The sequence below is a fragment of the Leptodactylus fuscus genome, chromosome 10 (assembly GCF_031893055.1).
Source record: "Leptodactylus fuscus isolate aLepFus1 chromosome 10, aLepFus1.hap2, whole genome shotgun sequence".
Lineage (NCBI taxonomy): Eukaryota > Metazoa > Chordata > Amphibia > Anura > Leptodactylidae > Leptodactylus > Leptodactylus fuscus.
The window spans coordinates 23,609,685-23,624,389 of NC_134274.1; the positions used below are offsets into that span (position 1 = coordinate 23,609,685).

Genomic DNA, 14,705 nt, shown 5'->3' on the forward strand with positions numbered 1-14,705 from the left:
AACATTTCCAACTGCTTACCGGCCCCGCCCCCAGTGCACTTGCAGGCTGAATTGCATATCCATAAAAAGCTGATTATCTCAGCACTGCTTGATCAGTCTGTGTCCACAAAGGCATGTGGAAAAGGTTTCCACCGTGTGAACTAACCCTTACTTCTATCATCTTTGTATATATTGCATTTTAATGCTTTGCAATCTTTTTACAGTTTTATTCTATGATGGATTCTTGGAAATTGTCATTAGTGATTTGTCAATTAACAAACTGAAGTGAACGGAGAAAAGAGAAATCTAAATCCCATCAATATTTGGTGTGACCTTTGCCCTTTTGGAGGAGGAGTCTTGGAAGTGATTAGATGACCCCCTTCCCCTCCACTGAGCCCTGATCTCAACATCGCCCAGTCTGTCTTGGATGACATGAGAGACAGACGGATTGGAGCAATCCTGCATCCACAAAATATCTGTGGTTAGTTCTCCAAGATGGTGGGAACAACCTCCCTACTGAGTTCTGCCAAAAACTGTCTGCAAATACTGAGAAGAACTGATGGAGGGCAAAGGTCACACCAAATATTGATGAGATTTATATTTCTCTTTTCTTCATTCATTGCATTTTGTTAATTGATGAAATGAATCTATTAACACTTTGATTCTTACTTTGCAGCATTTTTCCACTCTTGCCTAAATGTTTGCATATTGATGAATTGTTGCTCTCTTTAGACCAGATTAGACTGTGTGTTCTGTGTTCAGAGCAGGTGTCACTCCACCCGGTACCAGTGTAGAACAACTTCATTATGCCAAGAAGCTATACGACTCTGCCTTCCACCCTGACACCGGCGACAAGATGAACCTCATTGGAAGAATGTCTTTCCAGGTTCCAGGAGGGATGGCCATCACTGGATGCATGCTCCAGTTTTACAGGTATTGTCATCCACTCACTAGTCCACTTTGACTCCCAGCTATATGTGCTGTGAATACTATGGATGTCCATAACTATGACTTTTAGCTATCTCGAGACATAACTAGTGCACAGTTCCAACATATCATAGAAAGGTGGATCCTTAGGGGCCACACGGTGGCTCAATGGGTAGCACTGCAGCCTTGCAGCGCTGGAGTCCTGGTGTTCAAATTCCACCAAGGACAAAAAACCATCTGCAAGAAGTTTGTATGTTCTCCCCGTGTCAGCATGGATTTCCATCCCATATTCCAAATAAAAAAATAAAAAACCATACTGATAGGGAAAAAATGTACATTGTGAGCTCTATGTGGGGCTCACAATCTACATAAAAAGAAAAAAAAAGAAAAGTGGATTCTTGGCAATATGGGGGCCGGTGTTAAAGGGGCTCTATCAGCAAAATTATGCTAATAGAGCCACACACATGCGTGAATAGCCTTTAAAAGGCTATTCAGGCACCGTAAATGTTATATTAAACCCCGGTCCCGTTTTTAAATAAAAGCATTAAAACACATATGCTAATCATACCTGAACGTGCACCATGGGCGTGGATGCACGGTGCAATGTCAGCTTCAGGCACGCCTGCTTCTTCTGTCTTCTTGAAGTGACGCCCTCTGGTTCCGTGTCTTCTTCCGTCTTCTTGTCTTCAAATCCCGCGCCTGCGTAGTAGTGCTTCCCTCCGGAGCGCTACTGTGCAGACTCACTCGCCATTTTACTTAATGGCAGTTCGCGAGTGTACTGCGCAGTAGCACTCCGGAGGGAAGCGCTACTACGCAGGCGCAGGATTTGAAGACAAGAAGATGGAAGAAGACACGGAACCAGAGGGCGTCACTACAAGAAGACAGAAGAGGTAGGCGTGCCCGAAGCTGACGTTGCACCATGCATCCCCGCCCATGGTGCACGTTCAGGTACGATTAGCATATATGTTTCAATGCTTTTATTTAAAAACGGGACTCCCTTTGAAGGGAGTCTATCACTTCCCCGAAGTATATTCAACTGCCACCACCATACTACAGAGCACATTACAGTGATAAATAATATACCTTAATTATGTATGTCAGTTTAGTAGATTTAGAGAAAAATGAGCTTGAATTTTTTGGCAAAGGAGGCAGTTGGTGCACTGGAGGCGGGACTTCAGCACTGAGAGTGCTGCTCAGGTAGGATGGGTAATGTCATAGCAGTGGGAGGATCAATTCTCTCTGCAGTAGACAGGAGATTGTAGTGATCTGAGTGGCAATAGCAGTGCTCCAAGGAGCTCAAGGCCCGCCCCCAGTGCACCAAAAGCCTCATGTGCATAAGACTTAAAATTTCTCAAAATCTACAAAAGCAACATGCATTATATATATATATATATATATATATATATATATAAAATGTGTGTGTGTAGGCCAATGTATATGTGTTACAGTGTGCCTATGTGTACAGTATATGTTCTTGGTAGTGTTCTCCTCCCCCATTACTCCCCCCCCCCCCCCTTTGCGAAATCCTACGCACATGCATAGGCTTTACTGTATTAGAAGAAGTAATCTGTTGTCCTGAGATTAAAACAGTAATAACTATTCCTGGAAATACTCCCCCTAATGTTATTATGCCTGTCTATTGGGCCATTTCCTGTGAATTACCCATGTCCATGATGTTGTAAAGAATATATCTGGTTCTCTTTATCCTGACATCTTATTTATGGGATATTTACTATACTAGGTTTATACTGTACTGTGTTTATGCCATGTTGTATACAAAAAATCTAGAAGAGTCTGGTTTGACCTTGGAAAAAAAATTATTGGCTCCTTAATCTTTACCTTAGGGCCTCAGCAATTAAGTCCGAGAGATTTCGAGAAGTAACTTATAAAATATTAGAAATACAACTCAGTTGTAAAAGTTTGGGAAATGTTCCAGGGGGGTTTATTTTCTGTTTGTTGTAATTTCCAAGAATTAAATCAAAGGCTTATTATGAAATGTCTCAATGTTTTTCAAAATTCAAATAAAATTCTAAATTTAAGTTCCAAAAGTGGGTTTGGTTGTTGACTTTTTAAAAGTTGCAAAAATTGTCGCAAACTCACTCCAGTCACTGGGTAGCATGAATAGGAGAAACATTTCATGCCAGACTTATAGATACATCTAATTTATGAAACTTCATACGATATTTGATAATAATAATAATAATAAATTTTATTTATATAGCGCCAACATATTCCGCAGCGCTGTACAATTTGTAGGGTTGAAATACAGACAGAAAGATACATTACAAAGAAAGTCATTTCACACAATGGGACTGAGGGCCATAAATTTGGAAAAAATGTATCCCTAGGGCTGGATTTACACTAGTGTTGGAGACTCTTCCACAGAATCCACCTAAAATCTGCAGAAAGAAGAGTCCTGCAAAGACTTTCTCTGCCGGTTTCAATATACAGTAAGACCAGCTGAGACCCGGCGGACTCCATTATAGCGTGTATCCGATTTTTAAGCGGACAGGGTTTCTGTGTTTTGGGTCCCCATACGGAGCCAAAAAACGGAGACCCGAATACTAGTGTGAACCTAGCATTAGGCCAGGTTCACACAATGTATTATGGCACGTAATGTGGTACGTAGACGGCGCGGGAGCTTTTGCGGGCCGTATACGCGGCGCTATTTTGCGGCCGCTGCAAAATCACGGCCGCAAAATAGCGCCGTGTATACGGTACCGGCTCCCATTGAAAACAATCAGAGCGCATACGGCCCGCAAAAGCTCCCGCGCCGTCTATGTACCACATTACGTGCCATAATACATCGTGTGAACCCGGCCTTAGACTGTATTGGTAAATTTATGACAAATCTAGAGCACTTAACTAGTCCTTGTCCACTACATTCAGTGGGGACCACGGCAATTGGACTTCCACCACTTTGGAGGTGATGGTATATCACAACAATATGCTATCGCTTCATATGGTTCAAAAAGTGCTTTAATAGAATTTCCTACAAGATTATCCTTCTCTCTTCCTATACTAAAGGGCATTCCGATAATAAGTATTTACCTAATGTAATCCTATTAGTTCCCTATAATGGACCTACCCTACAGCTGCCTGTAAACCTGATGGCGGTCTTCTCTAATTTGTTCAGTAAATCGATATCTGTCATGTGTGTTGACCTAGTGGGGTTGGTTACAGATATGTTATGTGAATCCTCAATGTATACCCAGCTGTTTATCAGATGTCGGTCCACAGCTCCCTTCTCACGGCCCGGTTAATCATTGGCCACGTTGTCTGGTTGGGATATTACCGTTACTAATGCGGTTGGTGTTAACAAATATTCCGTACATGTAATATTTTAACTTTGTTATTGGAGATCATGCTGATATTGTAGTTCAGGTATACATTTTTATCAGGATCCAGTAGAATATCAGAGAGCATCTATGGTTATTGCAGTGGTCGAGGCACCATATATCCCAGTCGTATCCAAAACAGAAATGAACTCTGAGCAAAATTTAAAATTTAGTGATGTGAATTTAGGTTTTCTCACTTATTTCATTGGAGGACAGAGCGCCATGGTCTATACCCCCATGGTGTTGTGTCCCCTAGTGAATACAACGAGAAATGGATTTCACGTGGTTGGAACCAGTCCTGTCCCCCATGTTGCTTCAGATTGGTAAAGGTAGACCCCAAATCACACTTAAGACTGGTGTACAAGGAATAAAAAATATACTATATATATATATATATATATATATATATATATATATATATATATATATATATATATATACTCACAAACAGAACAATTGATAGTAAGTAGCTCTGGCAGTAGGGATATGTATACAATGCATTGTTTTCATGGTATCGCATGTAACCTCCAATGGTCACCTATTTTGATGGTATTAGCTTCTATTTTTCACTATACATTGTCTTTCTTTTATCTCTCTTGTACCATTATACAGGACAGTTCCTGCAGTAGTGTTTTGGCAGTGGGTTAACCAGTCTTTCAATGCCCTTGTAAACTACACCAACCGAAATGCGGCCTCTCCCATCACCCCTGGGTAAGTCCTCACCTCTGTTTGGTTGGTGCTTATCACTCTCCGACAAGGTTTTTTTGGCTTCTTCTCTCTTTGCTATTTATTATTCCACTTACTTATGAATTCCCAAGTATCTGAAATAAGATAAGATAATCCTTTACTAGTCCCACCATGGGGAAATTCAGTGTGTTACAGCAGCATGGATAATACAGTAATATATTACAAGAAAGAACACATACAAGCTCAGAATAGCAGATAGAAAAGATACTGGAGTCATAGCAACTAAGAAGAAAAAGAAAGACTCAGGATCATTTAGTTCTCTGTGCGGAGTGATCTTCACTTAGCCTGATGTTGGTTATACAGCCTGACCGCAGTTGGGAGCAAGGATCTCCGATAGCTCCTTCTCAAACTTGGGGTGAAGATGCCGGTCACTGTCAGCGCTGCCCAGTGCTGTCACGGTCTCATACATGGGATGGGAGCTATCACCCACCACCTTTACTGGGTCCAGGGGACTCTCTAGGACAGAGCTAGCCCTTCTATTCAGCCTGTCAAGTCTATTCCTGTCCCTGGCTAGTATGCTACTCCCCCAGCAGGCCACTCCGAAGAAGATGGCTGATGCAACTACAGTTGAGTTGAAAAGGGCCCTAAAAACTAATCCCTGGACTTCAAAGACCCTCAGCCCGCTGACGATGACTTCGGTGATACAAAAAGGCACCTATATAATATAGCTCGGCACTCCCACAAAAAAATTTATGCCTTGGCCTATTGCTTTTATAAAGCTAAGAACATTTTTGCTAAAACTTTGCCAAGGGTTAAACGTATGTTATGTCTTCTATGTACTTGCAGCCAGATTGGGGTTGCCTACGTGACGGCCACTGGAACTGCTCTGGCCACTGCTGTTGGACTTAACCTGTATACCAAGGTATGGAAATGAAGAGTATGTCAAAAAAAAGTTCCCGTAATATCACATTTGTTAGTTTCACCACAGTGATGTGTGGCCCTGGGCTAAAACGATCAGCAAAAAATTGCTCAGTAACAGTTAAGACTAGAGAAGAAACTCCAACTGCACCAGAATCAGTGGAGCAGATCTTAGGATGCAGAGTTGGAGGTGGTGGAAGGTCCTCTTTAAGAGTTCGAGCTTTTTGGTCTTGGTACGGAGGACGTGACAGTAAACAGTGTTTGTTGTGCCGTCCTTTCTTTCCCCTTGTAAGTAATGTACTCCCCTTACTTAGGCTAGGTTTTGCTTACTTACATAGATTTACTAAACTTTAACCCTACAAGTCATCTAGTAGGTCCTTCTTTAAGTGACCCATTAACCAGTTGTCTGCAAAATATAGTACAGTTTTACTTTGAGCGGTATCAAATATCTAACTGAACAACCTGCTCTCATGTATACATTTACAGCTATATACTAAGGAAACCTGGAGCAAAAAGTTCACGTTTTGGTAACACAATAGTTTCAGACACTACTGTGGCCTTCTTCAGGTGTATGGTTCATTGTCATTTACATTGTCGTCCATCAGAAGGCAAGTAAGACCTCGTATACACAGACCGAAGCTCCGATCCTTTACAATTTTTATTATAGGAACTGCTCTATAACTATCGGAACAAAGCATCAGAATTTAGATCAGCCTGCACACTACGGTTTGTGCATGTGGCCTTAGAGGGGCTAAGGTGCCATTCCAATGCAGCCCAGGTATCTGCTTCAGGAACAGGAAGCAGGATTCAGTGGGGGACGGGCAGCATTGGGAACTAGGAATGGCTGGGCCCCATTGCAAACATTTGACCATTTGAAAATACCCCAGAGTGTAATGATAGCAGTGTTTGTGGGGTTCGCAGGCCCGCAGCCTCACTTGCTGATCCCCAATCCTGCTCACAGCGGCAATAGGGGAGACACAGGCACCGTGAGCAGGAGCGGAGATCGGTAAGTAAATAGGACCCGTTACCTGTTGGGGTTACTCCAGCAGGTAACGGCCGATTTAAGAAAAAACCATCAGGGGCCCACTAATGCCCCGGGCCCTGTCGCAGCTGCTACCCCGGTAGTTACGCCACTGATTGTAACGGATTGGTGAGGTTAGTATAACTATTATTTATCTTCTTGTGCCATGCGCCTCTTTTACTTCAATAATGTTTTCACAGAACCCTTTTTAAGGCTCTGTTCGCACTTCCATTCTTTTCTATCAGATATTTGTGTTCTTTGACGGCCAGAAGAGCATACTAAAAACAAAATTGCATGTTGCTTGATATACTATACCGTAGAGAAATAGTAATAAAAAATTGGTGGAGGTCAAACCACACGAAGGCAATACCACATGTCACTCGTTGCCCCAGAACAACAGCCCTTTTCTAAAAGGACAAGACAGGGATGCCTTATAAAAAATAAAAGGTCTGTCAACAGCAACTTTTTGATGGTTTCTAGGAAGATATAGGATAGTATGTGGTTGCCACGCCCCAACGGGTTGGCCATTAACAGCTACAGCAAGGTGCCGGAGTTATACTGTGGACAAAGCTGTAAGCACATGGCTCTGTCCACTGTGTAGCGGCAGTGCTGACTACTTCACCTGAATGAGAGCTAAGCTTTAGTAATCCTTAACAGCCACTGTACATTGGATAGAGCCACTTGCTTCCGGCTTCGTCCACTGTATAGTCCAATGCCCGGTGGTAGCTCATCACCTCCACCGCCAGGACCACCACAGATCAGATATTGATGGCCTAACCTGAGGATGGACCATCAATATAAAATGCCCAGAAGCCCCTTTAAGGCTCTTTTGTTGATCATTATTACAAAATATATGTTTTTTTTTTTTTTCTCGTTTCAGAAAGCGCCGCCATTGATTGCACGTTGGGTTCCTTTTGCTGCTGTTGCCGCTGCCAATTGTGTGAACATTCCTATGATGAGACAACAGTAAGTTCGGTCCAAAGGTATCTCTGTATTCATGTAATGGTTAGAGATGAGCGAACACTGTTCGGATCAGCCGATCCGAACAGCACGCTCCCATAGAAATGAATGGAAACACCAGGCACGCAGACTTTGCTGGCTGCCGGCCGCTTAACCCCCCGAGTGCCGGCCGCTTCCATTCATTTCTATGGGAGCGTGCTGTGAGCGTGCTGTTCGGAACGGCTGTTCCGAACAGTGTTCGCTCATCTCTAGTAATGGTTATTACTATGCTGTTTTCTCGTACTGTATTCCCAAGAAGAACATCTGGAGTCTTACATTGTATTATTAGAACCAGCGCTGCCCTAAATGCGCATTCGTAGTCAACAAATTCTGGCAAATAATAGTCTGAACATTGTAGGATCAAAAACATTAAGCTAAATTTAAAGGGATTCTGTCACCAGAACCCAACATATCAATCCAGTCTTGTAGATAGATAGGTTACAGTCACCTTAATCAAACAGTGTTTTCCACTTGTAAATTGGCACCACCGTTGCCGAAATTTCGCTATTCTTGTCAATATGTAAATCAACTCTTTGCCGCAATGAGGGTGGCAATGCATATGGACAAGATGGATGGATAGATAGATAGATAGATAGATAGATAGATAGGAGATAGATAGATAGATAGATAGATAGATAGATAGATAGATAGATAGATAGGAGATAGATAGGAGATAGATAGATAGATAGATAGATAGATAGATAGATAGATATGAGATAGATAGATAGATAGATAGATAGATAGATAGATAGATAGATAGATAGATAGATAGATAGATGTGTGAAATTGTGTTGTTTTTTTTACAGGGAAATTCTCAATGGTATTGCGGTCACAGATGAAAATGATAACAAGCTCGGGCACTCGAGGGTAAGAACTTCCTGTCGAGATCTTTTATTGCTGTAAAATGTGTAAGTACAAAATATTACTCAACGCTGATGGTTCCGGAGACAAGAAACAATCTTTCTTCCCAGAAAATTAAATGGGGTGACTGAGATTAGAAAGAAGGGTTTTCTATATTTCCAGAATCCGCACCTGATATTGTAGCTCAGTTGTATTCAACTAAAATGGGGCAAAGCTGTAATACCTGATGTTACCTAATACCTACATACCTGATGTTAACCCAACCCAATAGCAGTTCCAATTGAATGCAACTGAGCTACAATATTGGGTGCCGTTTCTGGAAATATAGAAAACCCTTCTTTCTAATCTCACCCCGTTTAATTATCTGGGAAGAAAGATTGTTTCTTGGCTCCTCAATGGTAACAATTCCTGTTCACATTCTCATAAAAAAAAAAATCAAAGAGAATCGGAGAGATCGGGGCTTGGAGAGGGGTAGACAGATTTGTTAGGGTGCAATATTTATCAGGGCACCCCGACTTTCCTGACAGCCGTGCCATCACATAACTCTTATATGTACAGGGAAGGATTCTAGGTATATGCTGCAGAACACACAGCCACTGAAACTGTCACTATAGCAGGAGAAGCAAGATGATCTTGACCTGCTCAAAGACTTGGTGTGGGGGTGCAATGCAGTCAACAAAACGGTGCTGGAATGTTTTACCCTCCCCCGTGCATGGCATCTTGGAGCTAAAAGTAGGCGTAGGGGGTTCTAGGAAATTCAGACTTCACTCTGTACCTATAGTTCTACTGCAGTGCAGCCAAACTGAATTGCCAGTGTGAAGTACCTGCCGCGTTATTACAGTGATTCATAGGTAGAGGGCAGCACACACCTGCAAAAAGTGCAAAGTAATGTAGATAAAAGAGAAGCATGCCAGATAATACGACACATAATATGCCGTAGTGCTGTCTCAATGCAAAACCCAGAACCTTTCACACCTATACTAACAGTATTGTTAAGAAGTTAGGGCTTGTTCACATCTGCACCTGGGCTCCCTGTTATGCAGTTTTCCGTTTCCTGCACGAAACTGGGCAGGAAACCTGCAGGCATTTTTCAAACCCATTCATTTGCAGGACTTTGTGTCCGGTTTAAATAACCGGTGTCGCTGCAGAGAGTATAAAACACTGACCAGCACTCAGGGCCAGACACGGTCTGACAGGTTTCCGTCTTCTGCCGGCAGAAGACGGAAACCTGAATACGGAGACCGAAAGCTGGTGTGAACTCAGCAACATACTGTCTAAAAACAGTAATCCGTAAGAATAATATTAAAGGGGTTGGCCGGATTTGGATGAACCTGTGGGGTAGCTGAGGTGTGTGAAAAAATAAAAAACAAGGCATACTCACCTGTCCCCAGGCGGCCATTGTCTGCCCCCAGTCCCCTTTCCATTGCAGTGCTGGAACCTATGAGGCTCATGTGACCGCTGAGACCAATCAGTGGTTGCGCTGGAAAGGGTCTGGTGTCATCACTCACTTATGTCATAGGTTCCTTACTAGCGACCTCAATGGCCTCAGTGGTCACGTGAGCCTCGTGGCAAGCTCGGGATCGTGAACGTACAACAGAGAACCCACCCCAGCCACTATATGGGTTCAAACATTCACAAAAAAAGTATGTCCAGCAACCATTGAATAAAATATAACTTTTACTTTATCAAAAAATAAAAAGGAAACATCTTACATGCTCCAGGAACAAGACAGAAGAAAAAATATCAGCTTACACGTTTCGGGACATGTTGTTGCATCCCTTAGTCATAGCACCACTCCATGGGTTGCTCCAAATACTGGAAAACTGGAGTTACATTACGGGGTTGGTGCTTTGTCTCACACGTAATCCAGGACTTCATTTGTCCCTTAATCTAAGTATATATATATATATATATATATATATATATATATATATATACAGTACTGTCCCCTTTATCAGTATGTAGGCTGTCGATCCTTGTGGGTGGGCAGGTTAACAGGACTCCCTTCTCTTCTAGGAGGCCTGTCAGGGTTTACTCTGCTTTTTCTTCAGAAATATTCTGCATCCTATAACCCTATATATCACAGCGCTCAGCTCCTTACCCTCTGTCATATCCTGCTCTCAAATAGGACATCAGAAATCATGTTCTGTCCCTATACTGTCCATATATGCTGTGCCTTTTGCAGTTGATAAAGAATACCGTAGGCTTATAGTTGTCAGTCCATTGTCCATTTATTCCACCTCAGCCCTTAAAGGACAAGGATGAATTTGCTTTACACCCTAATTTATGTATCTATTATATTATATTTGTGCTAATTTTATATCTTTTATTATATTTGTGATTCCAGAAAGCGGCCATCAAGGGTATTAGTCAGGTAGTGGTCTCCAGAATCGCCATGGCTGCCCCTGGAATGAGTAAGTATGGTTATTGGCATAGTAAGGAGATCTAGTATCAGTCATTTTTAAAGGGAAGGGTCACCTTTAAAATCAGTTTATATTTTTATTATTCCAATGTATAAAACAAAACAAAAAAAACAATGAAGCAATTTTGCAAAAAGTCTTAAAAGGAGAAAACTGTCCTGCCCAATCTGGTATTGGCAGCCACTACTTGGCACAGCGTCCGTCCAAGGACCGGAGTATGATACTTGTTGGGCATTGGATGGTTGTCGCAGAGACTGTCCTGTCCAGCATGCAGTTATGTCTCTCCATGCCAGATTGGGCAGAATAAATACACAATCCCTTTAATAAAAGACTACTACATTTTCTGTCTACAGCTCCTTTATAGGCCTATGTGTCTCCACGGTAACAGACTATGTAATCTTATCCTGCAGTCACTTTCTGCCCTGTGTCCCTCTATTACTCTCTAATTCACATTAGGTAGATTAGAGAGAAGTAGGGGAGAGATTGATGCCAGATCTTGAGTGTAGGCCATAAATATCTGATTGGTGGGGGGCTGAGCACCCCCTACCCTTCTCTGCGCACCCCTAGACCAGTCAGTGTCCGACACCTATCCTATAGACAATCCAGGGCTGGGAGCAGAAAGCTCTGTCCCCTGTATCGTACCGGACGCCATCACTCCAGGCTCATTGAACACTGGCAGATTGGGACAAACCTTGACAGATCATAAGCAGACAGTATCATTAGTTTTCACCTATAGATAGATAGATAGATCGATAGATAGATAGATAGATATTTTTTTTTCGTGATTCTTCAGTAATAGCAAATTTTATTATTCCTGAATATTATAATATAATTATTTTTCATTTTTTAAATTTCAGTACTATTGCCAATTCTAATGCAAAGGTTGGAGGCGTTTCCCTTTATGAAGGTAAGTGGTAAAGTGGCGGGGGAATTCATCGTATAAGTATTGCCTAAATTCTTATTTTATCACAATTCCTGGGAATGAACAACCATTTCAATATGTTATAAAACCACTCTGGGCCAGTGGATCCATTTCAAGTCTAGGCCCTGAGCGTTCCCGGTGACAACGCCAAATGTACACTGCAAATGTAAGGTGAATGCAACCTTGCCTACTATATTTGTCACCCCTAAATTTCTCTTCACTGGCGAAATGTATCTGATATGGAGAGGAATTCTCTGATGAATAATTAAGATCTCAACCTTTATATATATATTATTTTTATTATTTTTATTTATATATATATTTTTATATATATTTATTATTTTCTATATAAAGGTGCACATATATATATATATATATATATATAATTTCATCGTTATTTTATTATAATATATATAATAATATAATATTATAACATATTATATATATATATATATATATATATATATATATATATATATATATATAGTATATAATCATTATTATTTCATGTATTATTATTTTGTGTATATATATATATATATATATATATATATATATATATATATATTCTGTGTATATTATTATTATTATTATTAACATAATTTTTTTTTTTCTACCAGAAAATCCATTTTCTCCATGCTCCTCTGCAAATTACTTTGGTCGGTGGATTGTAAGTATTGTTTATTAAAGAATTTTATTATTTTCTGCTAGTAAAAATTCTGAAAAGAAAAATGTTCTAGTTAGGCTCCCGACTTTTCTTTTATTGTCAGTATGTTATATATACTTATACTAAACCCTGTATATACCGACCATAAGACCTACAAGGTTTTCTCACCTTCAATGAATAATCTCAGCTGCGAGTCGGCCTTCCCTCACCCATAAGCCAATGATTATGTCATGTCTGATCGAAACTTGGGACACCCTTTTATTGTAGGATTCGCCAGCCTTGGCCTCTTTACTTTGAGCTTTTAGTAGGTTTAAAATCCATATCATTAGACTTTGTACCTATTTGACATTGCATTGGTCTTGTATACGCTTTTGTCATTAGTGGTATTTACTCTCTTTTATTGGATTTGCTTCTTATTACTGACCAGTACAATATGTGAGCTTGTTGGTTATGCTAGCTAAAATCAGCCATTTCTTCTCACACAGTGTTACTAGGACCTGAAGGAGCCGCCTCACAGCCAGACTTGTGGAGTTGCCCATAGCAACCAATCAGAGCTCAGCTTTCACTTTACCTCAGTGATGAAAGCTCCTGTATAGTTTCACATATAATAATGACAGTCTTACACTGGGTTCACACCTGCGTTCTTCTTTCCGTTCTGTGGTTTCCGTCTTCTGCATGCAAGAAGACGGAAAGCACAGACCGGGTCTGGCCGTGAGCGGCGGTGAGCGTTTTATGTTCTCCGCTGCGAAACCGGATTTTTTAATCCGGACACAGAGTACTGCATGTCCGACTCTGTGTTCGGATTAAAAAAACCCGGTTTCGTGGCGGAGAGCGCAAAACGCTCACCGCCGCTCACAGCCGGACAGCTTTCTCACCCATTCAAATGAATGGGTGAGAGAGACTCCTGCAGGTTTCCGTCTCCTGCCTCTGTTTTATGCAGGAAACGGAAACCTGCAGCACGGAGAGCAGAACGCAGATGTGAACGAGCCCTTACTATGGGGCAGTTTTCTCCTGACCAGTATGGCTGCTCAGTAAGGCTGCGTGCACACTATAGGATTTTTCATGGGTCTCCGAACTGTGGATTCTACAGCTCCATAGACTTCTATGGAGACTGCAAAATTCACAGCTTTGTCCACAAATTAGTCTATTGAACCGCCAAATCCATGGCCGAGAGGCCCATGAAGAATACTATAGTGTGTAAGCAGCCACTAAGGATACCAGGCGTGTTTTGTCAGTGCGTGTGTGTGTATGTGTGTGTGCATGCGTGTGATCCATGTGTATGTATGCATGTGTGGTCCATGTATATCTATGCATGTGTGCGCGCATGCATGTATGTGTGCACACGTGTGATCAATGTGTATGTATGCGTGTGCGCATGCACATGTGTGGTCCGTGTATATGTGTACGTGTATGTGTGTGTTCATGTGTGTGATCCATGTGTATGTATGTATGTGTGCGCATGCATGTGTGTGAGCCGTGCATATGTATGGGTGTATGTGCGCATGTGATACATGTGTTTGTGCATGCGCAGTGCAAGTGTCCATCCGTGCGGTAGTTGTGTGTGAGTACGCATGTGTTCTGTGCATCCGTGTGCGTAGGGTTCACCCATCTGAGTGTGTTTGCGTGCATGTGTGGTCCTTGTGTGTGGTGTGCATGTGGTATTTATTGGGTCGTGTTGTGGTATTTGCGGGGTGGTGTTTGTGTTGTGTGTGTCTAGAGTGCTCTGGTGTTTTTGTTGTGTGTTGTAGTATTTGTGTGGTGTTGTGCTTGTGGGTTGGTGTATGTGTGCTGTCTGTGTGATGTTTATATGGTGTTTGTGTGTTGTGTGTGGTGCTGCGGCCCCTTTAGCAGCGACTCTTTGGCGCCGTCGCTATAATCCGTGCTTGTCAGTCACAACTGTTGTTTTCCCCCTCAGCACTTTTACCTTCCTATTTCCCCATTATATGTATAGGGCCTAACTTTGGGG

At 41.7% G+C, this 14,705-nt stretch overlaps 1 protein-coding gene across 1 annotated transcript in view; it reads left to right on the plus strand.

Annotated features, from left to right (window-relative positions):
- Positions 1-14,705, plus strand: part of SFXN2 (sideroflexin 2) — a 31,214-nt gene that overhangs the window by 13,167 nt on the left and 3,342 nt on the right. The window contains exons 3-10 of the mRNA XM_075257567.1: positions 742-912; positions 4,857-4,955; positions 5,778-5,853; positions 7,751-7,836; positions 8,676-8,736; positions 11,078-11,144; positions 12,008-12,057; positions 12,693-12,742. Coding sequence (XP_075113668.1) covers positions 742-912; positions 4,857-4,955; positions 5,778-5,853; positions 7,751-7,836; positions 8,676-8,736; positions 11,078-11,144; positions 12,008-12,057; positions 12,693-12,742 — 660 coding nt within the window. The remainder of the gene's footprint in view (positions 1-741; positions 913-4,856; positions 4,956-5,777; positions 5,854-7,750; positions 7,837-8,675; positions 8,737-11,077; positions 11,145-12,007; positions 12,058-12,692; positions 12,743-14,705) is intronic.